Source organism: Erigeron canadensis, chromosome 1 (genome assembly GCF_010389155.1).
Source record: "Erigeron canadensis isolate Cc75 chromosome 1, C_canadensis_v1, whole genome shotgun sequence".
Classification (NCBI taxonomy): domain Eukaryota; kingdom Viridiplantae; phylum Streptophyta; class Magnoliopsida; order Asterales; family Asteraceae; genus Erigeron; species Erigeron canadensis.
Window position 1 is genome coordinate 42,173,672 of NC_057761.1, and position 27,079 is coordinate 42,200,750.

Consider the following 27,079-nt stretch of genomic DNA (forward strand, 5'->3'; position numbering starts at 1 on the left):
GTTTTAAGGCATTTCAAAACGTAAACACATAACAAATCAACTTTAGCATGGTTTCACTAAACCATGTTTCAATTAGAAATTTGCGTCCAAATAATAAGCCATGTATGATAACGGTTAGAATTCGCGGCTATGGAAGCAATCTCTCTATGGAGATGTTAATAACATAGGTAGTTTTGAGATGATCTCGATGGACGAACATGTAAGTATTCATTGTTTGTGAATTTTTCTTTTTTGATTAGATTACTTTTTAACATAACTTTCTTTTGAATTTATAACTAGCTTTTTAACATTCTAATGTATAAACATTTTTGTTTTGACAGTTTGATAAAGTGGTTGTTGTTGCAACAATCGGTTTTATTCCAACAGACCAGTTATGGTATTCAATGGAATGTGTAAACTGTTCTCAAGAAGTTAAGTTGACCGATCTCTACATGGATGCAGTCGACATTATTGATGCTTTAAGGGACAACAAAATGTAGATTTGTTGTTCATGTAACAAGGAAGGAGTTCTCATCAATCCTAGGTATATATTTATATTTCATATTAAAACTCTATAATCATTAAGTTGTGTGGTAAATTTGTATCTCTGTTTTTTTTTTGTAGGTTTAATGTGCAAGTTAGGATTTGTAGATGCCACTAGTGCTATTGGAGTTAAAATGAATGATCAACAAATTTCAAATCTTATACAAAGAACAACCTATCAAATTTGTGATGAAAATTATGAGGTAATTTTGGTTTATTTTAGTGCTAAATAAGACTTTTCTATGCATTTTAAGTCATTAATTTTTTTTAAAATGGTCATTAGTTGTAATAGGAGTACATTTACTTCGCTACATGCATGCTTGAACTGGTGTTAAAAAAATTATTTAAGGTTATAACGCATCTACGTGGGTTTATATATCAAAGTGGGGGAAAATTCATAATACCTATCACATCCAGGTAACCAACATAATCCTTCTTATATGCGCCTACTATGGGCAATCAATTTAATAATTTCTCTCTGGCGTGCAATGTACACGTTTTAAGCCCTCGTGTATCATTAATAAATCGCAAGGTATATCTAGCATTCTTCTTCTTTAAATTAATCAACTCATAAGAATATTTTTATTATGTCCAACTAAGTTATATTTATTCATTGATACAATCTTAAAATAAAGTTTAAGAAAAATTATTTAGGGTTGTCCGTGCATCGCACGGGGTCTAAGCACTAGTATATATATATATATATATTAGATGAGTTTCCATGTCATCTTGATTGCCAAGTTTTCCCTATTAACCGACTTCAACTCTATCTCTCGGCTCTCTTTCTTTCTTGTTTATTTCGGCCCAACCATAAAATCAACAGCCCAATATTTGGACTTCCCATTCAGCCCACCAAAAGATTGTAACTCTATTTCTTTTTAGGCCTAGTCCACAAATTCACCACCACATATTACATTGCTAATAAATTCTTTTTTTTTTTCTCCTCTGTTGACATCGACATCATATGTCTATGTAACTCAAAATATAGAATTAATGCCATAGTCTTTTTGACCCAAAACCAATTAAAAGCTTTTCCATTATTCTCAGCCGTGAATTGCATCTTTTCGGTCAAAAGGCCTTCTAGTTAAAAAGTCGAACAATTGAGATTAACAATTCACATGGACTTGATCTTGACTTTCTTCCAAAGCTTCATAAAATGACCATCTTTTAACTCATTAATATCATCATCAAGTAATTTAACCTACATCACAAAACAACATAAAATAAGTATCAAAAAGTCATCAAAATAATCAAGCATTGAAACACAAAAGAGATATATCGCATAAAATAATATGTATAAAATAGGCGACATCAATGACTTTGAATGATGTTGGATTGTAAATGTCTTTCCATATTCACGTTCCATGTCATAAAAATCTGAGCAATCTCTTGCGACTTTTGTTGTTTGCAACGGATACTGCTTATTATTCCTAGGAATGAGTTCAACTGCAAACCTGCTTTCACCTTCATAAGATGTCTCATAATGGGTGCCTATGGAAATGGAAATAGTATTGTATGCAGAATTCAACCATTTGGCATGCCTTATTAATGAATTAAAGGAAACATATCCTACATATGTTGAAAGGAAAGAAGACTCGGGTAGTGGTTCATCAGACTCCTATAAAACCCCTGACCCGAAATCTTCGTCTAGATCCTGCTTGATACTTATCGTAAAAAATAGTTCGTAGTAGTTGTTACAGTTGAACATCAAGAAACCAGAATAGTCATTGTACCAATTATCTGGAAGTCGCAATTTAAATGACTTTCCCCTACTTGACTTATCTACAAACCTCTCTGGAATGTGTCGCCCTGCAGAATGGGTGAAACTGATAAAGTGATCTTCAATAGCATTTCCCTGTGGCCACCAATATTAAATAAACGCCTGTAATTGTGTGGGATTATAAATTTACGGATTGGAATTGATAAGGTAAAGCCTAACCTGGAGAATAGAATCTAGTAACATGTCACCACCCGGTGCACTTAGTCCACTATTCCTTCCAAAAACCGAGACATTCCACAACCATTTACTTGATGTCTTTCCAACAACTTCAAGCGAGTAACACCAGTCTGCTCTAAGAGAAACTAAACTTGATGGAAGCCCCCGCAATTCCACAAGGCTTCTGCACTGCGACACATCAAGCCATTTGAGTCGAGGAACTTTCAAGATGCTAAAATTTAGTCGTGAAATTAAGTTTATTGAAAGATCCAGATCTATTAAGTTGGGCAAGTCCCAAGCATCATAGTCAATGTCTTCATCTCCCAAATGGCATTGTCTGAGAGTCAACTTTTTAAGCACCTGCTTACAACTTGTAACCCTATATGGTTCATGCCCTTTTGAAGTATGAAAGGCTCAGATACTTCATCGTCATAAGCATTGCTGCTGTGACAACATGGAAAACAAGTAACACAAAGTTTTGTAAAGTGTTGTCCAAAGGAAGCGACTTTTTTCTCAATCTTAGAAAGTTTCTTGCAGTCTGAGATTATAAGAGTCTCGAGTTTCTTTATCACATTCATGGGTGGAAACATCTTATATCTGTAACAGCTTTCTATGCTTAAATAAACAAGTCTTTCCAAGCGTCCGATCGATGGATGAATCTCCTCCACATGTGGACAATCAGAAAGCGTGAATTTTTCCAGATTTGGAAGTCCGCCAAGTCTGGTGTAACGATCAGGTTATCAAAAAATTGAAGTTTGATCATTTTCAAGTTTGGCAAAGACTGTTACATAGAACGGCAGATAAGTCAGATAAGTTAACCAACATATTCATCTTTTTTAAGCGGAGTTGATGCATAACTACTTATCCTCTTATTCCATTTAGATACAGCGATAAGCTGTTTGGGATCTCTTATCAAACTGGTATCTGATTCTTTTTTGTGAGTGATATAAGTTGTTTCGGTGAGTAGTTTAAGTAAAATTCTGATAACTGGTTATTTCCATAAGCAATAAAGAAACAAAAAGCTTTAATAAACTTTCAGAGATACCCTAATTATAAGCCATCTATGCAAAAGTCAACTTGGTGGTCAATGTATCAGTATACAGAAAGTCAACTTAGAGGTCAACACAACCAAGCTGTTAGTTATTTTACAGGACATACTTGAACCTGATAAGACATAAACCCAGAACCTCATGGTTAGTAGGCTACCGTGACACCAATGTCCACAAGGTCAAGGCTGTTAGTGTAAAAGATAGCCAGAGGATCATATTTATAGTTATTTTTTCACATGACGTTCATAGTGCAAGACATATTATCTTAAGTTGATGATTACAGAATCACAACTATTCCGGACAAACTAATCTTCCTCAATGCTTATCGACAAATATAGGTTTCTATGAAATCAAAAACAGAAACTACAAGATTAAGATTCAAGCTTTCAATCTGTTAGGGTTATAGATAATAATAACTGCTCAAAAACATAACCTATTAAGTATCAGGGTTATAACTCACCATCTATTATGCTTTCAACCATTTTATCAAAATATATATTTACCTTACAACCCTTCCAAAGTTGTCTTTGCTGACCGCCTCTCAATATTAGACAACATAGCTCCCCTGGTGGAAAATTTTTGGGCAATGAACTCGCATGACGATCACTCCAATCAATCCACCGGAGTTTCTTCATGTTTGAAATAACATGACGATTATGATGTGACAACGAATCATACATATAGGAACCAAGACTTATTGCTTCAATCTTGTCGAGTTCCTGTGATAAAGCAAAAAAATGGTGCCAGAATTGATTACTTAAGATTAGTACTTCTGTCTAGATGCATATTTAGATTAACTATTACCTTCGTTGCATCCATAGCCCATATAGTTGGAACATCTTTCTTCTCCCAAATCCTACTATGTTTTTCAGGATTATTAGGATGTTTTCCTCTAACAATGTTGTATCCCATTTCTTGTACCAAATCATGCATATCAAACGTACATCCTGAAATAGTTATGAGAGCCTTTTGAATCAACACTTTTACACCTATAACAGGGTAAAGACCACAAGCATCAAAGATATCCATTGCAAAAACTTTATTTTTTTCTCCTAAAAAACATGCAATATCAAGGAACAACCTTTTTTCTATGTCTTTAAGCCCATCATAGCTAATTTTTAGAGTTCCCAGAATATCATCATGAGAGAGTTCTTTCAGTCTAGCTAATGCACTCTTCCACTCATTCATATCTTTGTCACATAAAAAAGAACCCAAAACTTTAAGTGCTAACGGGAGCCCATTAGCATAAGAAACCACATCTTTTGAAAGCAGCTCGTAATCTTCGGTAGGTCTGTAAACCCCAGATGCATGCTTGCTAAAGAGCTCCATAGCCTCAGCATCATCTAACAAGCTAATATGATGTATCACATTCACTTTATGAGCGTTTAGTAAATTCTCATCTCTAGTTGTTATTATAATTCGGCTTCCTTCACCAAACCGACTATGTGATCCGGCTAATGCCTTTAAGTGGTCAATGTGATTGACATCATCAAGAACAATCAAGACCTTTCTATGGCATAACCTGCTCTTAATCAGCCGCCTTCCTTCCTCAACTCTCCCAATTTTCACTTTATTTTGTGTTAAAACAGCAGAGAGAAAGTTTTCTTGCAGCTCTTCCAAACCATACCTACTTGCCTTCTCCCGGATATTTTTAACAAAGCAACAATTATCAAATTTGCCAGAAACGTTATAATAAACAGAAGATGCAAGAGCAGTCTTACCACCACCACCGACCCCCCATATTCCAATCATGAGCACACCACCAGACCCAATTTCTAATTTAAACTTCAAAGCTTGCACACGAGTCTCCATCCCAATGAGGGGTTCATCCTCATTTGAAACTAACGAATATAACTTATGAGAAATTGTGTCGACAATTTCTTTTATGAACTTTGACTCATGCCTGCACATTAAATCATTAACATAAGCTCACAATATTGACAAAGGGGTGACATGGTCCATGTATAAGAAAAAGTTGTCTTTAGGAACTCAAGTAAAATCGGGATGACAATTAGCTCTTAACGATTAGTCAGTATATATATATAGAGAGAGGGGTGAAGGGTTATTTGAGAACTTACAAATAAAAAATAAGGCGAGAACAATTCTGGACTACTCATTTTCTTATATTTTCTCTCTCTTCCATTAAATAAGAAAATTCACCCAAATCATTTAAAATGCTTTATCTCACAAACTGTAAATCGTTAGACGAAACAAAAAGTATGGGTAGTCTTAAAATTTCGTCCTCTTTCATTAGAGATACAATTCGATATAATTTTGACGACTTTTTAATTTTCGTTTTTTTTTCCCATCGCGTTCATCCTACACATGTGTAGGTTCATCCTACACATGTGTAAGATTATTGTTTTCACATGTAAATTAGTAAATGAACATATGTACACAACAATGAAAGTCAAGGGCGGAGCCCGTTAATCCATGGCAGAGCCATGGTAGCCAAGGACGGAGCCCGTCAGTCCATGGCGGAGGAATAGCGGCTAAGGGCGGAGCCCGTTAGGTAGATCACCCCTCACTGGTCACCCTCTATGACCTATCACCCTATGACCTATCACCCTCTATGACATATCACTCCCACTAACTTTGGTTTATGAATATCCTTAAGGGCGAAGCCCGTTCCGAATCATAATTTTTGTTCAACCTACACATGTGTAAGTTATGTGTAACTACCAAAAAGAAAACAAAAATTAAAAAGTCGTCAAAAGTATATTGAATTGGATCTCTAATAAAAGAGAACGAAATTTTAAGACTACCCATGTTTTTTGTTTCGTCTAACGATTTACGGTTTGTGAGTTAGAACATTTTGAATGATTTGAGTGAATTTTATTATTTAATTGAAGATAGAGAAAGAGAAAAAGAATGTATGGTCCAGAATGATTATTAAGTTTTTTTTTTTTAGAAGTTCTCAAAATAACTCACCCCTATATATATATATATATATTCATAACTTTAAATTTTGCAACAAATTGCAGTGTTGCTTTCTTTTCTGTACTCGTAGAAATATCAAATTTAGGGAAGCAAGAACTGAAAGAACTATAAATACAAATGTGTATGTGCAAGAGCTTCCTTAACCTTTTAATTTGTTTACAATAAAATATGTTTTTGTATCAAAACTAGATTTATCTGCATTTCTGCATATATAGTAGAACCACAAATTGTATCCATGGTTCTAGATATTAAATACAAACATATTTATAATTTATATCTATCTATATCTATAATCTATATCTATAATCTAAATTTATATCTATTTCTATATCTATATCTATATGGAGGAGCACCTTTTTTCAAAATCTCAATTAAGGATTTGAAATACCTAATATATCATCTCTTCTTTATTAACTAATTTAAACATCTCTACCTAATATATCTATAATACTCTTAAATCTCAACCACTCATTTTCTTCTCTCTCCTCAAATCTCAACCACTATTTTTTTCTCCTTCCTCCATAAATCATTTTATTTCTTTAATTCATTCAAAATCTTTTATTACAAAAACCGTATATCGATGATTATAAAAATTGTATGGGTGTCCTTAAAATTTCATGTTGTTTCATTAGAGATGTCATTCGATATACTTTTAACTAATTTTTAAATCCGAGTGAGGAGCATGTACGGCTAAAACATTTGGTTATCACACTTTATGACTTATCACCTCCTATGACTTATCACTCCCACCATCTCATCGCCGCAACGCGCAGGTACATTCTCTCGTACATAATAAAGCAACAACCTTTTTTTTTAAAGCTCAATTAAGGAATTGAAATACCTAAAATACCTCTCTCTTTTATTCATTAACTTAAACATCTTTACCTAATATATCTATAAGACCCTTAATAAAATAATTTACAACATAAATCCCACAATCTTCATAATAACTACACTATCTCCTTTAACATCAATTATTTTTACATCCACCACCATTGTCGCCCCCACCACCCGTCACTGCAGCCGCCGCCCCGCGCCACTACCACCATCACTGCCGCTTGCGGGGGCATATGAGTCGTCTTAATTTAAGGAAAGGAAGTGATAAATCCTCCTAAAACCATAAGATAATGACATGTGGATTCCACCAAATCTCTTTCTTAATCTTATCCCTTCCCATTTTCGATTATTAGACTACTATTATTTTTAGAAAGATCTATCATTTCTCGGCCCTTAATTACTCGTAAAATGTTGAAACATATATATGAAGAAGAAAAGGGAAACATGAATGAATGAACGAAATTAATTAAGTACCCATTTGCAGTGTGCTCAGGTACCCATCCAGAAAGGCTACCAGCAGCCGCTAGTGCTTTTCTCCATGATTCAACTTTATCCTTGTTCTGATATTCCAACTCATCATGTTTCACAAATGCTTCTCCATATTTCCCTTTCTGTTTTCTTACATCAGAGGGGTCCACGTGATAGAATATGGGGATAACGATTTGCCCTCTCTCCTCCATGCATTTCATAATATATGCAAGTTCATCCAAGCACCATGAAGAATCGGCATAATTCTCCGAGAATACGATGACAGCAACCCGAGATTCAAATATGGCTTTCAAGAGGGCTGGCCCAATGGACTCTCCCCTAGGAAGTGCTTCGTCGTCCTTGTAAGTGTGAATGCCGTGTTGTGTAAGAGCAGAGTAGAGATGATCTACAAAGGTCTTACGGGTGTCTTCTCCTCTAAAACTGAGAAACACATCATGGTTCCACAACTGATAAGACTCGGATGTAAGTGATGATGATGATGATGATGATGATGATGCCATGATTGTTCGATCTGTATAGCAGTTGGGTGTCTTTTAGATTTGAACAGAACTGCAAGTCAAAGGGAAATGAATAAATGTAAGAAGGTAAAACAAAATGTTGAAAATGATCTAACTGATCGAGGGAGACATTTACAAGCATGTTCCCTCTTTGTGGTCTCCATTTACAGTGGACTTTTTTTCGAATATTATCTTTTTCAAATTTTCCTTTTTAATTAGAAAATGACTAATCCTTCTAACAAAATAGGCTACTATCCATTAATTTTCTTTCCTAATTTTGTTCTCTGATTTTTTCACATGTCATCATCCAATAGTTAGGAAGATTTTTAGGCTATTTTGTTAGGAAGATTAATCATTTTCCTTTTAAATTATGTCTTTAACTTACCAAGTCAAGGAGAATAATTAATCTTCTTAATTCATTAGTCTAAAGATCGTCCTAATTCATCAGATAGTGACATGTGGAAATTCAAGGAGTAAAATCATCTTTATAATTTTAGGATGATTTTGAGACTAATGTTTAGGAAAATTAATCATTTTGTTAAAGTTATTGCAATTTTTTGAATTATTATTCTTTTTCAGATTTTTTTTTATTACTATGTCCTTAGCTTAAAGTTAATTGCAACTAAACTAGCTTGTGTTAAAATAAAGCCTAAGGTTTAAACATCTTGAAACATATCAACAAGTTTTATAAGGGGAAAGGATGTAGTGCCGAAATTTTGACAAATTGGCAAGTTTTTAGCCAATTACAAGGTGACATATGGCAATGCAAAAAACTGACCAAAATTTGCCAAAACTTGTCAAAATTAAGGATATAGAAGCCATGAATGTGTCGATTGGCTTTTTTTCTAATAATAATAGAATAATGATAATATATAAATATAAAATCTATATATTTATCTACATCACATCTACCACTCCCTTAAATCATTTTTGCCAACTGCTTCTTCCCTGTTTTTCTTTTTGCTTCTTCCCCTATTCCAAACAATTCCAATTCCCATATTTATATACACACACATATATACTAACACGGGTTCAACCCGGGCTATTTAAATTAACTTTTATTACAAATTAATATAAAGATGTTTTGTACCAGTAATAAAATTATCAACTATCAATTTGAACAATTAATGTAACTTTTGTGATTATATGTATTTATATAAGTTATAGAAAAGAAAACAAACAATATCAAATTGAACAATGTATCCTTTTGTGATTAAAAGTAAGTTAGTTTCAACATATATCATGTGTCATTTGTATTATAAAATTAAAAGTATTTGTCGGATTGCAAAAGGTAAAATGATTGGACAGATATAACTTATTTTTGATGAGTCTTTTTAATTTTGTGTAAATTAAAATATATAGTAAACAATTTGGATTTGATGTTGTTTCTATAAAAATATTGGATTTGATGGTTTTTTAGCAATAAATGATAAGAAATCATTTTAATTTTATTTTAAATAATTATTAAAATTAATATGACATCATTAAACTTAAATTGAGATTTGTAAAGGAGTTAAGATCATGCCACATAAGTAAAAATCTTCTAGAAATAGTTTTCTTTCATTAATATAAGAGATATATACTAGATATTACCCCGGAAAAATGCTCGAAAAACCCCCTCCCCATTTATTCAGGCGACGGGGAGACGCCGGCGATGATGATGACGATGGGAAAAACACCCATTTATTCTGGTGAAGCGGCGATGTGTGTATATATATAAGATATCTATACATCAGGTATTTGTGTGTATATATATATATATAAATATATATATATAATTTATGATTTTTTTTTTGTATCTTACCTCGATGCACACACCACCCAACGTTCACTTGCATCGGCCAAATGTGGCCGATTGAATGTGCTGATGAGCCAAGCCGACAGTTGCCGATATATATGCATGCTATAGTTTTGCCGATTATTGCCGATGGACTTGTCGATGTTTTTTGCCGACTACACTCTTACTCCTAAGATGCCTACATGTCAAAATTTAGAGAAAAAAACATATATTATTGGTACAATTTGAAACCAAACATAATAAGATATTTAATAATCCTATAAAAAAAAACCTTTCAAAAACATATCTGACATTAATTAATATATATATTAAAAACAAATGTACATAAATGCGTGTAAAGAATAGTAACGGGTCATTTTATTTGTTTGGGCCCATTTTCATTTTCTTAATGAGCTAACTTCATTTTATTTTGGACCCATCTTATATTTTTAATTTTGGGCTTGACAAATTATGTTTTGATCTTTTAAATTGCTTCTAATTTGTTTACAAAGATCACTTATTTTAATTGCATATTATTATTTTTTAAGTTTGTAACATTTTTAAGATTATCTCATGTTATTACAAGTGAATTATTACATAGTATATATACAAATAACAGTAGGGTGTATGTTTTGAATATATACACCTAACCATCTCCGAAAAATTTGTTTGCAATACTTATTAGTTTCAATGTTATTTCGGTTGATGTTTTATTATTATGGATTATTTTTGTTTCACTTTCTATTTTCAATGATTTGAGAAGTTAGCTTTAATTATGTTTGTATCATTATGTTTGTATTTTTATTTTAAAGATTCTACTTTTATACTTATTATCTTTTAGAATTTATATAATATATTAATCTGTAATAAAATTTTACTGTCAATTTTTTCTAATTTATAATTGCTTACTCATTAAAAAATCAATATCAATTCAGGTTTTGAGCTATATAATGTTTCTAAAAGCATGTAATAATTTTTATACAATACGGAACACAATAAATATAATGTCTCCCGGGCCAACGTCCGAATAACGTACCTCGTTATAATGAATAATCGACTGATTATCAGTCTCCCCCTGACTAGTTCCACATCTAGCACAAGGGAAGGTAAATCATATAGTTGAAGGAACATATGAAGGTTTTATTTTTTTTTTAATAGAAACTTGTGTTAGATTATCATGTTACATAATGTCACCACGTTGACATTTGATATTGTCATCCCTTGTTAGATTAAGTCACCGCGTCATAAAACATTATATTAATCTAGTGTCACTGTTTCTAGAATTGTCAATGCAAGCAACTAGTTTTAAAAGACAAACAGATAGCATCAGGTACTGCATGTGATATCTTTATCAATTATACCAACAAATTGCATCAGTATGTTTATAAAAGACCAAAAAAAAAAAAAATTTTGTGCTGAGCAACTTTATATAGTAGCTTGGTCCAAGGTTGCAATTTTAGTATATACTCGTATTTTACAACACAAAAGAAATGAATTTGTTGGCTAATGGGGTTAGTGGCCTATTGGTACTGGGTTCGAGTCTCACTTCCCACACTTGTAGGAGTGAATTAATAGAGATTTTTTGAAAGTCCTGGGTTTCATTCTAGACATACGTGTAATTTAGAAGCAGAAGTAAATTAAAATTACGTTAAAAAAAATGCAATAAGTAAATTGTGTCATCGCAACGGATTCAATTTTAAATGACAGATGGGCTCTCTGAGGAGCCTGACATAGGCCCATTATAGCTAGCCATGAACAACTTGAAGAGTTACACCTTACAAGAATTGGTGGCCCAAATGACTCTTAATGATAGAACCGTTAGATCGACGGACAAGAGTTTTTTATGACTTCAAAGTTTTCAGTAAAATCAATGAGACGTTGCATTTAAAACTTTCACCTTTCCATTTGATACTATATACATATTATTTGATCAACCGGAATCCGTTCTACATAATGAAGAAGCTAGGTTACTATTTTTATCATGGCAAGTAGATTGTAACCGCATCTATGCACATGTTAACTTAGATAAACAATGCATGATGATAAACATTGGAGTCACATGACATGGAACGTACGGTGAATTTTTTAAATCCAATGCGTTTGGTTAACATTGGATTTAAGCCCACAACTATATATAGGCAAATGTTATTCGGCCTTTTGATATTGTGACTAACAGTTCTGTCTTTCAAATGATAAACATGTCCCGTGAAAAAGGAAAGAAATGTTCTCTCGAATTTATAATTATGTTTGCGTAAACATATATCGTATTATATATGTAGGTTAAGTACAGCGAGTTATTAACTTATTATGTAAGATATTGTATAGTCTAAATTTTAATATGATGGTGAGAGAAAAAAAAAAAGTAAGTCCAATTAATGTGATAATAGTATCATATTGATAAATTATATTTTTAAGAATATGACTCGATATTTTTTTTATGTGAGATTGGGATGTATTTTAGGAGTTCAATGGTATGCGTATAATTTAAAAGTAAGATAGAATGCCGTTTCAAGTATCATGAAAACCAAATGGAATAGATTAGTTCCAAAACAGATTAATTAATCTATTTTTTTGAGATTAATTAGCATATATCAACTTGTTTGCTAAAGGGGTTGATGTAAACACTATCGAATGTAGTGTTTAATTTGTTCGAATGGAGTGGAGACATATAACCACATTTTTCATCGTTGCAAGTTGGTAAATGAAACGAGATCATTATTGTGTGATTGGACAAGAATGGATATTCCTGATGATATGCCTGATCAAATTTTAATTTGGTGTGATCTGTGATGACTTGAAAATTACAGCCGCAAATCATATATTGGAAGCCATATTGTTTACTTGGTTGTGGAATATTTGGAATGCTAGGAACAAGGCTATCTATAATAGAGATAGGAAGCATTCGTATTCTTGGGATGCTTGCAACGAGAGGCCGATTCATATTTGAGATTGGTCTTTTTTCCAGTTACTTTGTCTTAGTGTCTCAGACCTTGTTTGGGGTCGCATCAAAATTTAAAAACACCACGAAGTGAAAACTGGTAGCTCGATCTTTGTGGGTGGGTTTTTTTCTTATGTCTTAGGTTCGCTGTAACTGGCCTAATTTTTACAACCTTAGCAGTTACAATTCTGGGTAGAATCTAGAATATGTAAAGTTTTGTATTTATACATTTTTAATGCTTATTTGTAACTTGACTTCTAGCGCCTTGCTAGTGGTTTTATTAATATATTTCAAGTTTACCCGTTAAAAAAAATATATATACAATGCCGTTTAAAAAGAAAAATACTTTAGTAAATTACTAATATAACTTTTTAAACATTGTAATTTCGATATCCATTTTTTAGATAACACGAGTTTTTATTTATAATTTGATTAATTATATGTGTAATAAATATTAGGGGTGAGCAAAAACCGAACCGGAAAATCAAAAATCGAAAAAAACCGACAAAACCGAACCGAAAAAACCAAAAACCGAACGAAATTCATTGGTTTGGTTTTTGTTTTCTAAAAACCGAACGGATCGGTTCGGGTTTCGGTTTCATATGCCAAAAAACCGATCAAAAACCAAACCGAACTGAATCAATTATATATTAATTATTTAATATGCATATCATATTATATTTATATTTATTACTTATAATTTGTAAATATGCTAATATATTTAAACTTTTTGTCTTTTTAGTATACAAATCTATATAAATTGTATGTTTTAGATGAAAACGTATAAGAAAATCAATTCGTTTTATAAAAGTTATATCAATTTTAACACCTAAAAAATATAATTAGTCGATAAAAAACATCTTTATATTTTAATTTCTATATCATAATTTTTTTTGTTAACAACTGAAAATTAAATTTATAACATAATAAACAAAAAAGTTTTTAAAAAAATGATAATAAAAATCGAACAAAAACCGAAACCAAACCGAACCAAAAAACCGACAAACTGAACCGAACAAAAACCGAATCCAATGGATTGAGTTTTTTAAAATTCGAATGGATCGATTATGATTTCGATTTTAGCCAAAAACCAAACCAAACCGATCCATACCAACCCTGATAAATATAACGATGGGGATCATTTGGCGGGTATAGATTGGAACATGTCGTGGGCACAATAACGTAAGAGAGAGGCTGCTTCTTTCCTTAAATTTCATTTAACAATTGCCAATTGGCATTTTGAATTGAATTTTCGTGTAAAATATTAAATATGTTTTCCTACTTTTACATTTTACTCCCTTGTTATCTTCAGCTTTTACAGTCAACCACTTATTAGCATTGTGTTACATATAGCCCCCTTAAGTTATCTTGGCTACTTAATGAACTCTGCAATTGAATAATATAATTGTTCTAAACTTTTATTATACTCCTTAACCTAAGTTTGAATCAATAGTCAAACAACAAGACTTTGAGTGAATTTTTAAGATCAAGACTAAGAGTGGATTTAACAATCTTCAAGTTAGAGTACGAGTTTTCATCATTTTATATTTCATCTTTTAGTTTCAAAATTTTATTTAAGTGTGTAAGTCATGTTAAGTTATATACAACAAAAAAGAAAACAAAAATCAAAATGTATATGATTACAAGGATACAAAATAAAGGTTGTATTTAATCTGAGAAATGACATCTTTACATTTCAATACATATTTAAGACTAGTATATTCTAAAAATTTTATACTTGTAGACTATACATATAGATAAAAGTAATTGGCATAACCATGTGCAAACAAGAAAAGCAAAAAAGATGGGGGGATGAGAAGTAAGAGCAACAATTTGTGTCATCGAGTTAACGGGTTTGAATCCACGTATTAGTGGATTTATATATGTCAATATTAACCCGATTTGTCTCAGTTAATTGTGAGTGCCAAAAACTAAGTTTTTACAAATAAATGTAAAAAATGTCAACCATAATATAACCCCTTATTAAAAAAAGTATAGTTGCGTCGATCAAAAGGTGCTTGTAAACACAAATTCAAATTGACATTACACCAAGAACATAAATCTAAACTCAATTACCAATTGACCATATGTGTGCCTACTTTAGGAATCTAAGTTCAATACTTAAGCATGCAAATGCTTTTCAAGTCATGAAATTTAAGACAACCATATTCTTACTATCTATATTACCTATATAAACAAACTACTCTTTCCTTCATTTAACTCTCTACCTTTGAATTACCTAATATATCATCTACATTCAAACTACCTCCACACCTTATCCCTAAAATTTCAAAATTACCCTTAATAAAAAAACCCACAATTACCTAAAATCCATATTGTTATAAAGTCCTTATTAACTCTAAAATTATTATTGTTACGGATAAGAAAAAACATCTTAATTGTCATAAACTATATTACAAAATGTTTAAACAATAATTGCCTTTTTATAACTCACGAAATTACGAATCAATTATGTCTTTGTATAAATTTTAATCTTTGACTATTTATTTTTTTAAATGTCTTGGTCTCTTCCCCTACAATTGTAAGTGGTTATTTTTCATGATTAGTGTTTGTACTTCATTATTTTTTGCACCTAATACGCGACTTATTTTTAGAATGATATATGGTTAGATCCTGCATTGACGCATCTTATGAAAGTAAACTGAACGCTATAAACCGTTACGGTGTCTAAATCGTTATAAACCGTCGACGCTGCAACGCGCTTGCACCACTCTAGTCAAAAGAAAAATCATAGTAAAGAAGTCTTCAAAAGAATTGATATCTATATCTAATTTGTCAACTGAACTATGTATTGATAGAGTTGCAAGTTAAATGTGTCAAGATTGAATGATTCTAACCCATTTACTTTGAAGTCGATATCTTATCAAGTTCGATTGGAAACAAAATTCACCTTTACCTAATAACATTGAGTTTACTCTAATTAACAAGAGTATCAAGTAGTAATTGACAAGGGTATGAAAAGTAAAATCAAGAAAGCATGTGGGGGGTGGGGGGCAAGAAAACATCCCAAAAATAGAAACAATTTCATAAAACTCTTTTTCGTATCTACTCCGTGGACTTTTTGCAGATCCTCTGAACACAAAAACAACACCTTTCATCGCCGGCAACCAATCTTCCACCGGAAATGATTCACTACTTCAACTAGTCACACACCACCTATATTATTTATATTTATATACATATTTATTACAGAATAAAAAATGGATGGAAAAAGAGGAATATCATTGTCGGTACCATCAACACGGCCATCAATCACACTCCCGGCACGTTCAACCACCGAGAACATGTTCGCCGGCGGTGGAACCACGACCGGAGAAAGCCCAGGACCGATGACTCTAGTCTCAAACTTCTTTTCTGAGAATGACCCAGATTCAGATTGTCGTTCTTTCTCTCAGCTTTTGTCCGGAGCTATGATGTCGCCGGCGGAGATACCTGAACGGAGACCGGAGAGTGATGCGGGTTTAAGGCATTCTTATGAAAATAAGTTGGTGGTTAACGGTGGCAGTGGCGGTGGTGGAAGCGTTGACTTTCAGTTTAGTGGTAATAATGGACGGCCGACGAGTTTGGTTGTTAGTCAACCGGCGATGTTTACTATTCCCCCCGGCATGAGTCCGGCTAGTTTGCTTGATTCTCCTGGATTTTTTCCTCAAATTCAGGTTACGTTGTTTTTTTTTTTTTTAAATAAAAGTTTTTTTTTTTAACAGCGATTTAGTAATTAGCATTCATACACCACAGTGACATCCAATTGGACAGTATATGAAGTTCAAACGCGCATGCCTGGGAGAACTTTACTAAATATTGTACATAAAAATAATTAGTCTTCAATTCTTCATATAGAATAACTTTCTGCATATTAGCCATAGGCCTTAACAAAATGAGCAAAATCCAATTATTTATGCTTTAAAAGCAAACATATAAGTTAACATTTGTTTTGGATGATGATAGTGTGAGGAGATGAATTAATGGGTTGGAGTCAATGAGTAGCACATGTGATGATGTGAATGCATGTTGTATTGTCTATATATAGAAATAGACTTATGATGTTTTAGTGGAAATTTGTACTTGAAATAGCATGTTTCAACACAATAAAAGTTCAATTGTCAAGTGTTAGCTATAATGTTACTTCTAAATTCTAATCCTTAAACCTTGAATTCTGTATATAGAAGTCAACAAGTGTACTATATAAATGCCAACATTATAGGTACCTTTTATATGTTTTAAATTTTGTGTCTACAAATGAACGCAAAGCATACTTGGCATGATGATCTTAACTTTTGTTATTGCATATCATCATGCCAAGTGTCCATTGCATTTATAAGTAGGAACAAGTTTGAGGAGATATATGTAGCATCATTACTCTTTCTATAATCATCATACTATCATGAAGTTTGAATGTTTGATTAAATCATGAGGAAGCTTTAGTATGAAATCATTGAATGTGTTGAAATTTTTGGAAATTATTGTGTCCTTCTTGCTAATTAAATGTAAAGTGAGCTTCAATCTTTATGGTTGAAATGTATATGTATATACTCTCTTGCTCTGTAATGAAAAGCAAGTTTTAGTTATTACAATTGTCCCTTTAATTAGAAACTTCTTGGTAAATCTAAATTTGTACAACTGAAGATGTATTTTTTTTCATTCATCATCTCATTTATGTGGTAGTTGCAGGATATATTTCTGGATGTTGATAGTTGCATGTTTGTATGTAATATGACATCTGCACCCATCTTTGAGGCGATTGTAAGCTAGCTATGGTATAAAAGAATAAATTTCTTTTTTTTTTAAAGCAAATAATATATAATGTCTTTAATATGGTATACTTGGATGTGACAATATATATCCTAATATAAGAGAAAATTCAACTAAGTTATCTTTAAAAATCTGGGAAACCATTTGGTCTTTATATGAACTGTTGTTCTATGAGATATCTATACTGTTGTATCAGGTCAAATTCATAAATTTTTGTTACATTCTTATTGATATGAAGATATTAGTTGTGGGTTAAATCTTTTTGGTTAACATTAGTGCTCTCATATTTGCTGAAAGTCAAGTCTTTTGTTGAATTTCATATTTTGCCCAAATTGGTTAAATTAGCTTCATTATATGTTCTTGTGGCTGGATCTTTCAGCATCTTCTTTAGATGATCCTTAACAGTTATCTAACATCTTTGACATGTGCTGTAATCGATTCACAAGGCGGCTTTCTGCTATCTTTTACTTTTTTGAAACTTCTGAACCATAAAGGACTTATGAACACAATTGAGTTTATTTCCTGATGCTTTATATATCCGTTGTTCTAGAAAAAGAAATCATATTTAACACTCAACTCTTTCTTTTTGTATATTTGGATTTTATGTTTGTACGTGTGATAGCACTCAAAGTGTGACATTGTTATTATCATATTCATTTTAGCAACTAACTTCTGGATTTTATGTTTGTTTGTGTAAATAGGGCTCCCTTGGATTGTCACACCAGCAAGCACTACCTCAGGTTACAGCCCAGGCCGCACAAGTGCATAATCAAACACATACCCAATTACCACAAATTCATTCTTTTAATTCTAATGTCACTACATACCAACGCCTCCCAGCTTCGATCGCAGATCATAATACTGCAAAAGAATCATCTAATCTATCCAATGCTGATAACCGTTACCAACCTTCTGCTACAGTAGTTGATAAGCCTGCTGATGATGGCTACAACTGGAGAAAATACGGGCAGAAACAGGTTAAGGGGAGTGAATACCCTCGAAGTTATTATAAATGCACTAATCCTAATTGTCCAGTCAAGAAACAAGTTGAACGGTCTGTAGAGGGCCAAGTGACAGAGATAATCTATAAGGGCAAACACAACCACCAACCACCTCAATCTAAGCGTGGAAAAGATAATAATAATAATAATGGTACGTCAAGTCAATATGAACAAGGATTTGAGGGTCAAACCAGTAACTATAGCCATTCAATGGACGGGAGGTCAATGCATTCATTGCCCGTGAAGGATCAAGAATCTAGTCAAGCTACATATGAACATTCGGGATCAAGTGATGGCGAGGAAGTGGGTGATGATGTAAGTAGAGGAGATGAAAGATATGAAGATGGGCCTCAACCAAAAAGGAGGTACTTTTTTAGTCAACTAATGAAGCGTTTTGAATGTGGTGATATTTTTTTTGTAGAAAGTGTATACGTGATTGTTATACTGAGCTAATGTGCATTTGGCTTGTGTGTAGTAGGAATACTGAGGTAAGGGGGTCAGACCCAGTTTCATCTCACCGGACAGTTGCTGAACCACGGATCATAGTTCAAACAACCAGCGAAGTTGATCTTCTTGATGATGGCTATAGATGGCGCAAGTATGGACAGAAAGTTGTAAAAGGGAATCCCCATCCAAGGTAAAGTTATCTCTTAAGCAATTGGGCAAATATATTATTAATAAAACTAGTTTTTGATAGCATGGATATCTTTTTGTCATATGGTCCAATAGACAACCATACTGTTATAGTTTGTATGATGATATAACAAGTGTCCCACCATCTAAACCAAACATGATTATGTGCTCATCTTCAAGTTTCCATGCATGCGGGTTTTTATTGAGTATTCAAAATTCAACATAGGGAGGTTGAATCTCAACGAGCGAAGTTTCTGGTAGCTGGCTTACTTGTATTTGCTTGTTTGCTGCCTTGATTATTGTTATGTTGAAATTCATAATGTCAATAGTTATCTAGTGACAAACTTGGACCAGTTTAGTGTCTGGCCATAGCCTTTAACCGGTCCTAAAAGGCCTTGTTGAGATAAGCACAATTGGGTAAGCGCTTAGGCTTGCCTGTCCATCTTATATCTACATATATATCACTCGGTTTCGCCTAAAGGTCTTGTTCAGAACCATTTTCTGTCAAATTTAAGAGTAAGTTAATGTACTACCCCATACACTAAATATTTAAATATTCTATCATTTTGATTTTACATTTTAAAGATTATGGATTTTACTTTTATAGTTATTGTTTATTTTCATTATTAAAAAGATTAAACTACATAGTTATTTATATGCTCAATTAGTTATGCTAAGAATACAGTAATGTTCTTTCTATTTGCACATTTATTTTCAACCAAGAAATAAGAACGGAAACATTATTATTAAGAGTGCAAATATAGTCATGTAGGGAATACTATATGCAAGAAAAATAATTGAAGTTAAAAAAATTCTAACATATAGTCATATGCTAAATTGGGTTGTATCGGATTATAACTTCCACGAGTAAGCGAGCCCAAAGCCCCAAATGCTTTGGTCTTTATGTGAGGAACCAGGCAATCAGATTTCTAATGATAACCAGTAATGCAAGGAACGTGGAGCGATCCAGATTGATTCAAGTGCATCTCTTTATTACAACTTAATCATTATGGTATATCTATCTGCAGGAGCTATTACAAGTGCACCACCCCTGGGTGCAATGTCCGCAAGCATGTTGAGAGAGCTGCAAGTGACCCAAAAGCAGTGATAACTACATATGAAGGGAAACACACCCATGATGTCCCAGCGGCTAAAAACAGCAGCCATAATATGGCTAACGCCATCGCCCAGCCTCCCAATCATGCCCCTACGGGTGCACATTCTCTTACCCGAATACCAGAATATCCAAACCGTCAACAGCCACCACCCACCGGACTTCTGCAATTTAAAGAAGAACAATTTACATGATCCTCTCAAGTTCATTACAAATTTGTAAGTTATCTTTTGGTGAAAGATTTCTGATAGTTTGTTTAGTTTCCATTTGGTTCGTTTTATCATCATACAACAAAAGAAAGAAGAAAAAGTAGAAGTTAGTTTAGAAGTTCATATCATATACATTACCAGAAAGAATTACCATAAATTGTTGTAAATTATACAAAAGTTAGTGTCCCAAATGGTTGGGGCTAGTGATGTTTTGAACCTTGAATTCTATTCACTTATAACCTTTTTAAGACACTTGGTGTCAATGCTGTGTGGTACCATGAATCGAAAAGGTTATTACATGGAGCCATGGAGGTTCAGTTTGGCTGAATACAGGTGTGGATTTCTTTTTGTGCATCTAATTTGGTTAGCAGATAGAACATTATGTATGCTTATCATTCTCTTTCTTTCGCTCGTTATTTCTTGATATTAATGTGCATTGAGAAAATGTTCTTAATCTAAATTTCGTCATGCACGAATCTGTCCATGTTATATTTCATAAGTTTCAATATTGGTCATTCCTATTCAACACAGAAAAACAAACCATCTTAAATCATTTTGGAGGCTGGTTACCCTCCAAAAGTCTCATAAGATGACGACATGAGTTAAGATATGAGGTTTTTCTCGCTCAGATTATATGGGGAAGGCGAGTCTTTCACTCAAATGTATGCGGCCTGATATTCTTGTGACCGTTTCCGAACCTTTTTCGAGAACACCATAGATGTTTATATAGCAATGTTAGAACTTGATATAACTTGTAAAGACATGAGAACATTTGACCATACTAGATCACTTAAGTGGTGGTTTCCAATTAAATTGACAAGGCGGCTAATAATTCAGAATGAAGGATAAAATGGTAACAAAAGAAGAGTAAAATTTAAGTTGCATCGATGAAAGGTAGCAAAAGGCCCAAAAAGAATATGATGGGGAGGGTAAATAACATGGTCATGGGTTATAATTAAATGGTCATGTGGTTGTCTAAAGTCAAATAATTATGAATCACACCAACCTCCTCCTCACTTATATTTTCTCATGATTAATTACACCGGACCCCTTCTTTTTCTATACTACAATAGAGGACCCACTACACCTTTGTGTAATGGTCCAATAAAGGAAGTGCTTTGATATAATTTAAGTGATGTTCCGATAATCCAATTCGATCCAATGAAAACGAGTGATTTGATTGATAGTTTTTTTATTATAAATGCAAAGCATGTTACATTACTAAGTTTCTGTATATTGTTAATTAAATAGACATAATTATATACTTACAAAAAATCTGAAGGCTTGCTACTTGACAAGCTTTTTAACTGCGGTCTGCTCGTAATGATACCTCGTATTTCAAAAGTCTTTCTATGACGGTTCCTTGAGAAGGAAATGGCTACCTACTGGAGCTTCGACCAATCACTACCGGTCAAGTCTGCTTTGGGGCCCTTTCGTGGTTCTTCAAATGCATTATTAATCGAGCTCGAGGGCAATGCGTCTTCTTTTGAAGTTTTAACATATGTTTAAAAAATATAATGTTGATATACTCCTTTTCCTAAAAATATTAACTTTGGCTCTGGCACCAATACTAAAACTTTAAGCATATATCTATGTTAATGAAAGACTTTATTTTAATGTACTATAAATACATATAATCTAACATAGATTATCAAAATTGAAGAAGTCACATTTTATTATTTTATACATCCATTTTAAGTGCACTTGTTCAAATTTATAAATCTTCATTCGACAAATAAGAGGGTACCCAATGGTAAGGACTCATTCCCTAAAGACTAGTCCCTGTCAGCGCCATATCAGCAAAAAAAACACTCCAAGGACTAATCCCCCCAAAATGCACCAAATGGACTCATCCCTCAAGGACTAGTCTTGGACCCACTAATTTTTTTGTATTCTTCTTTGTATATAGCATTAAAAAAAAAAAAAAAAGAATCGTCCCTGCAGGGACTAGTGACTCAGACGAACACTAAAGACGAGTGGAGAACTAGTCTCACCCAATGATGTAGACTAGTCTCTCCATGCCGGACTAGTGATGAACGAGCCCCATTGAGCACCCTCTAATAAAGATATGCATCCATGCATCAATGTAACTGTTTCTATGAATTAATGTTTCTACGAGTTTGTAATCTATAATTCTATATTATGAATTTCATGTCATCATCATATTAACATTCTTTTTCTTTCTAATTTTTAAATGCAAGCAACCATAAATATTAACTTTTAAAGCCCGTGATTTAAATAGTAGTCAACCACTAAGCTATCATAGATCATACTATATGCTTACAATTACAATTAAACTTTGTATCATACTATAAATGAAACCTAAATCCTAATTATCCTGTATCATAACTCATAAGTGAATGGTTTAGTGCAAAGGGCCTTTTGAGAGTTGGCTATGGAATCTCAACTCTTCTCGCCTCCTGGCCGAGACATGGACAATTTAATGGTATCGTGGAGGTGTTCAAATGAATATTGGGGTAACATTAGATATTTCAAATGAAGTGTGACATTGGATATTTCAAATGAAGTGGGCCATTGGCTTCAATCACATGCATAATGACTATGTAACACCAAAATACCAAATAGCATACCAACAACACTAAAGATAAAAATATACTAATAATAATATAAGGGTAATAAATATATAGCTACTTCATTAAACTATGAAAGGATAACTTAATGTATGATATAAGGATGTTTGATATATTATTTGTAAAAGAGATAAATGTAATTATCTTCTCGATCCATAGTCATATAAAACTTATTCTAAATTTAGTTCTTTCTCATTTAAGTCTAACACATCTACTAACATATTTTTGTTAGTAATGGTGGTGGAACAGGTTATGGGTAATTTGTCAACACTAGGCATGTGTCAACATTTTTAGCTGCAACTAATACGCGCATTAGAAATAGTCAAAACTATGCTTGTTTATTTCCACTATTACTATAGCTATGTGATTGAAATTTGAAAATGTGTTGTTTTACCCATACTTCATAGTTTTTATTAGCAATTAAGTTGTCACATACGACTTTCTTGAACACATAATATGTGATTTATTCACAAAAAAACACCAATGAAAAAGACTATGTTTATTTTCGAAACTTAATTATAATATACATTATATAATATCGATTTACTTCTGTGTATTACGTTTAATTACATGTTTTATTGTTGTTATTAATATGCGAAATAATCAGGGGATTATTAAGACCTTGGTTTTATTGTTGTTGTTAGAATGGTTGACTCTAAAAATGTTATGGCACAGTTTGAAGAATTGCAAATCATAATCAGTGAAATCTTATCAGAAGGAATGGTTCTTGGTGAAACATTTCAAGTTGCTTCCATGATTGAAAAGTTTGCCCCCAAGTTGGTTGGATTTTAAAAATTAACTTAAGCATAAGCGAAAGCCTATGACCGTTGAAGAGCTAGTTGTTCGTCTTCAAATTGAGGAAGACAATAGAGTTGTTCAAAATGGTGGTCATATTGAAGGTCTTGCTAAGGCCAACTTTGTTGAGCATGGCCAAAGTTCCAAAGGAAAAGGTAATTTCAAGGGCAAATGGAAACGTCCTGATAAGAAAAACAAGGGAAAGAAGATGGATTTGAGTCCAAAGAATGGTGGTGTAAAGAAGAAGGTTAGTTTGTTCAAAGGGAAGTGTTACAATTGCGGTGAATCTGGTCACCGAGCTGATCAATGCAAGAATCCAAGGAAGGAAAGGGCAAATATGGTCGAAGATGACATGCCTCTTGTTGCTATGATTTCCGACCTCACGGCTAAGTTGGAAGAGGTCAATCTTACCACCGATGGAATCAAAGGATGGTGGGTTGATACGGGTGCAACCCGTCATGTGTGTCCGGATAAGACTATGTTCCATAACTTGAAAGAAGTATCTGGTGAAGACAAGTTGTATATGGGAAATGCCGCCACCGCCGATATAAAGGGTGAAGGCGATGTGATCCTCAAGTGGACTTCGGGGAGAGAGCTCAAGTTAACTAATGTATTGTATATTCCCGAATTGCGCAAGAGTCTTGTGTCAGGTTGGTTGCTTAACAAGAATAGGTTTCGTTTAGTGTTTGAAAGTGATAAGTTTGTGTTAACTAAACGTGGTTTGTATGTTGGTCAAGATTATGCCCTTAATGGGATGTTTAAACTCAATGTTGTACCAATCAAGAATGTGAATGAAAATGCTTCTCCTTCCGCTTATTTGATTGAGTCTTCTAATATTTGGCATAATCGTCTTGGACATGTGAATTTTAATTCAATGCGTCGTTTAAATAAATTAAATTGTATACCATCTTTTAACATTGATTGTAATATTAAATGTCCAACTTGTGTTGAAGCTAAACAAACCACGAAATCTTTCAAATCCATTGAACGAAACACCGAGCCACTTGATTTAATTCATACTGATGTATGTGATTTTAGATCTATTCCCGCTCAAGGTGGTAACAAATATTCTATCACCTTTATTGATGATTGTACAAGATATTGCTATGTATGCTTGCTAAAGAGCAAGAATGAAGCAATAGATAAGTTTATCTTGTACAAAAATGAAGTTGAGAATCAACTCAACAAAAAGATTAACCGATTAAGGAGCGATAGAGGAGGTGAATATGTTTCTCCTTTTGCTGAAATTTGTGCTCAAAATGGTATTATCCATGAGCAAACAGCTCTTTATACCCCACAACAAAATGGCATTGCTGAAAGAAAGAATCGAACTCTTAAAGAGATGATGAATGCCATGTTAATAAGCTCGGGTTTAGGGCAAGACATGTGGGGAGATGCCGTTTTGTCGGCAAACTATCTTTTGAACAAAATACCTTTCAAGAAAAAGGATGTTACACCTTATGAGTTATGGTTTAATAGAAAACCATCCTATAAATACTTGAAAGTGTGGGGTTGTTTGGCAAAGGTTGTGGTTCCACCACCAAAGGTTCAAAAGATAGGACCAAAAACTGTTGATTGTGTATTCATCGGATATGCTCAGCATGGTAGCGATTGTCAATCCTCAAATCTTGCTGAACATAGTAGTGCATATCGGTTTCTAGTACATGAGTCTAAGAACCCGGAAATACACAAAAACAATATACTTGAGTCAAGAAATGCATCGTTTTTTGAGGATGCGTTTCCTCGTTTGAACAAAGGAAAAGCTTCTACATCAACTCCGGTTGATAAGATTGTTCCAGCTGATCATCAAGAACAATCAGAGGAAGAAGAAGTGGAACCGCGAAGAAGCAAAAGTCAAAAGATTGAAAAATCTTTCGGGCCTGATTTTGTTTCTTATATGGTTATGAGTGAACCTCAAACATATCATGAAGCGGTTACTTCACAAGAAGCACCTCAATGGAAAGAAGCCATCAAGAGTGAAATTGATTCTATTTTGCAGAATCATACTTGGGAACTAGTTCGTCTTCCAACTGGTTGTAAACCACTTGAACATCGTTGGATATTCAAGAAAAAGATGAAAGCTGATGGCTTCATTGATAAGTACAAGGCAAGGCTTGTAGTCAAAGGATACAGACAAAAGAAATATCTTGATTACTTTGATACGTATGCGCCTGTAACTCGAGTAACTTCGATCAGATTGGTGCTTGTGATTGCAGCATTGAGAAACTTGGAAATACATCAAATGAAAACAGCTTTTCTCAATGGTGAGCTAGATGAAGAGATATACATGGAACAACCTGAGGGTTTTTCAGCTCCTGGCCAGGAGGACAAGGTTTGTAAACTTGTCAAGTCTTTGTACGGATTGAAACAAGCTCCAAAGCAATGGCACCAAAAGTTTGATTAAGTCATGCTCGACAATGGTTTCAAGATTAATGAGTGTGACAAATGTGTTTATGTCAAAGACATATCTAAGGGATATGTTATACTTTGTCTATATGTCGATGACATACTCATTGTGGGTAGTGATGATAGTATGATCAAATCTACCAAAGACATGTTGAAAGCGAGATTTGACATGAAGGATATGGGTTTAGCGAATGTAATTCTTGGAATGAAAATTACTCGAACCCGAGATGGTCTAGTGTTAAGTCAATCTCACTATGTGGACAAGATCCTTGAGAAATTCAATCCCAAGGACTCGAAAGTCGCTCGATCTCCAATAGATACCACGCAACACCTATCGAAGAATAGAGGTGAAGGTGTTGCTCAATTGGAGTACTCAAGGGTAATTGGCAGCCTAATGTATCTCATGACAAGTACTAGGCCAGACTTAGCCTATGATGTTAGTAGGCTAAGTAGATATACTAGTAATCATAGTTCGGAGCATTGGAAAGCTATGACTAGGTTACTAAGATACTTGAGATATACAAAGAATTATGGGCTGCATTTTGGTCGAGATCCAGCTGTATTGGAAGGATATA

The 27,079-nt window shown here is 33.4% G+C and overlaps 2 protein-coding genes across 3 annotated transcripts; one reads left to right on the forward strand and one right to left on the reverse strand.

Annotated features, from left to right (window-relative positions):
• Nucleotides 1–1,407: 1,407 nt before the first annotated feature.
• Nucleotides 1,408–8,351, reverse strand: LOC122600930 (disease resistance protein Roq1-like). The gene is made up of 6 exons (XM_043773712.1): nt 7,759–8,351; nt 4,312–5,410; nt 4,011–4,226; nt 2,462–3,239; nt 2,313–2,377; nt 1,408–1,723 (listed from the first exon to the last, which is right to left on the reverse strand). Exons 1-4 carry the CDS (start codon nt 8,271–8,273, stop codon nt 3,075–3,077), a joined length of 1,995 nt encoding a protein of 664 aa, XP_043629647.1. The 5' UTR covers nt 8,274–8,351; the 3' UTR covers nt 1,408–1,723; nt 2,313–2,377; nt 2,462–3,074.
• Nucleotides 8,352–16,015: 7,664 nt separating this feature from the next.
• Nucleotides 16,016–21,040, forward strand: LOC122585328 (probable WRKY transcription factor 4). 2 transcript variants are annotated; one of them, XM_043757456.1, is made up of 4 exons: nt 16,016–16,662; nt 18,457–19,121; nt 19,232–19,393; nt 20,418–21,040. In XM_043757456.1, exons 1-4 carry the CDS (start codon nt 16,207–16,209, stop codon nt 20,695–20,697), a joined length of 1,563 nt encoding a protein of 520 aa, XP_043613391.1. In that variant the 5' UTR covers nt 16,016–16,206; the 3' UTR covers nt 20,698–21,040. The 2 variants fall into 2 exon arrangements, with proteins under 2 accessions (XP_043613391.1, XP_043613392.1); XM_043757457.1 differs by having other exon boundaries at nt 19,235–19,393.
• Nucleotides 21,041–27,079: the final 6,039 nt, after the last annotated feature.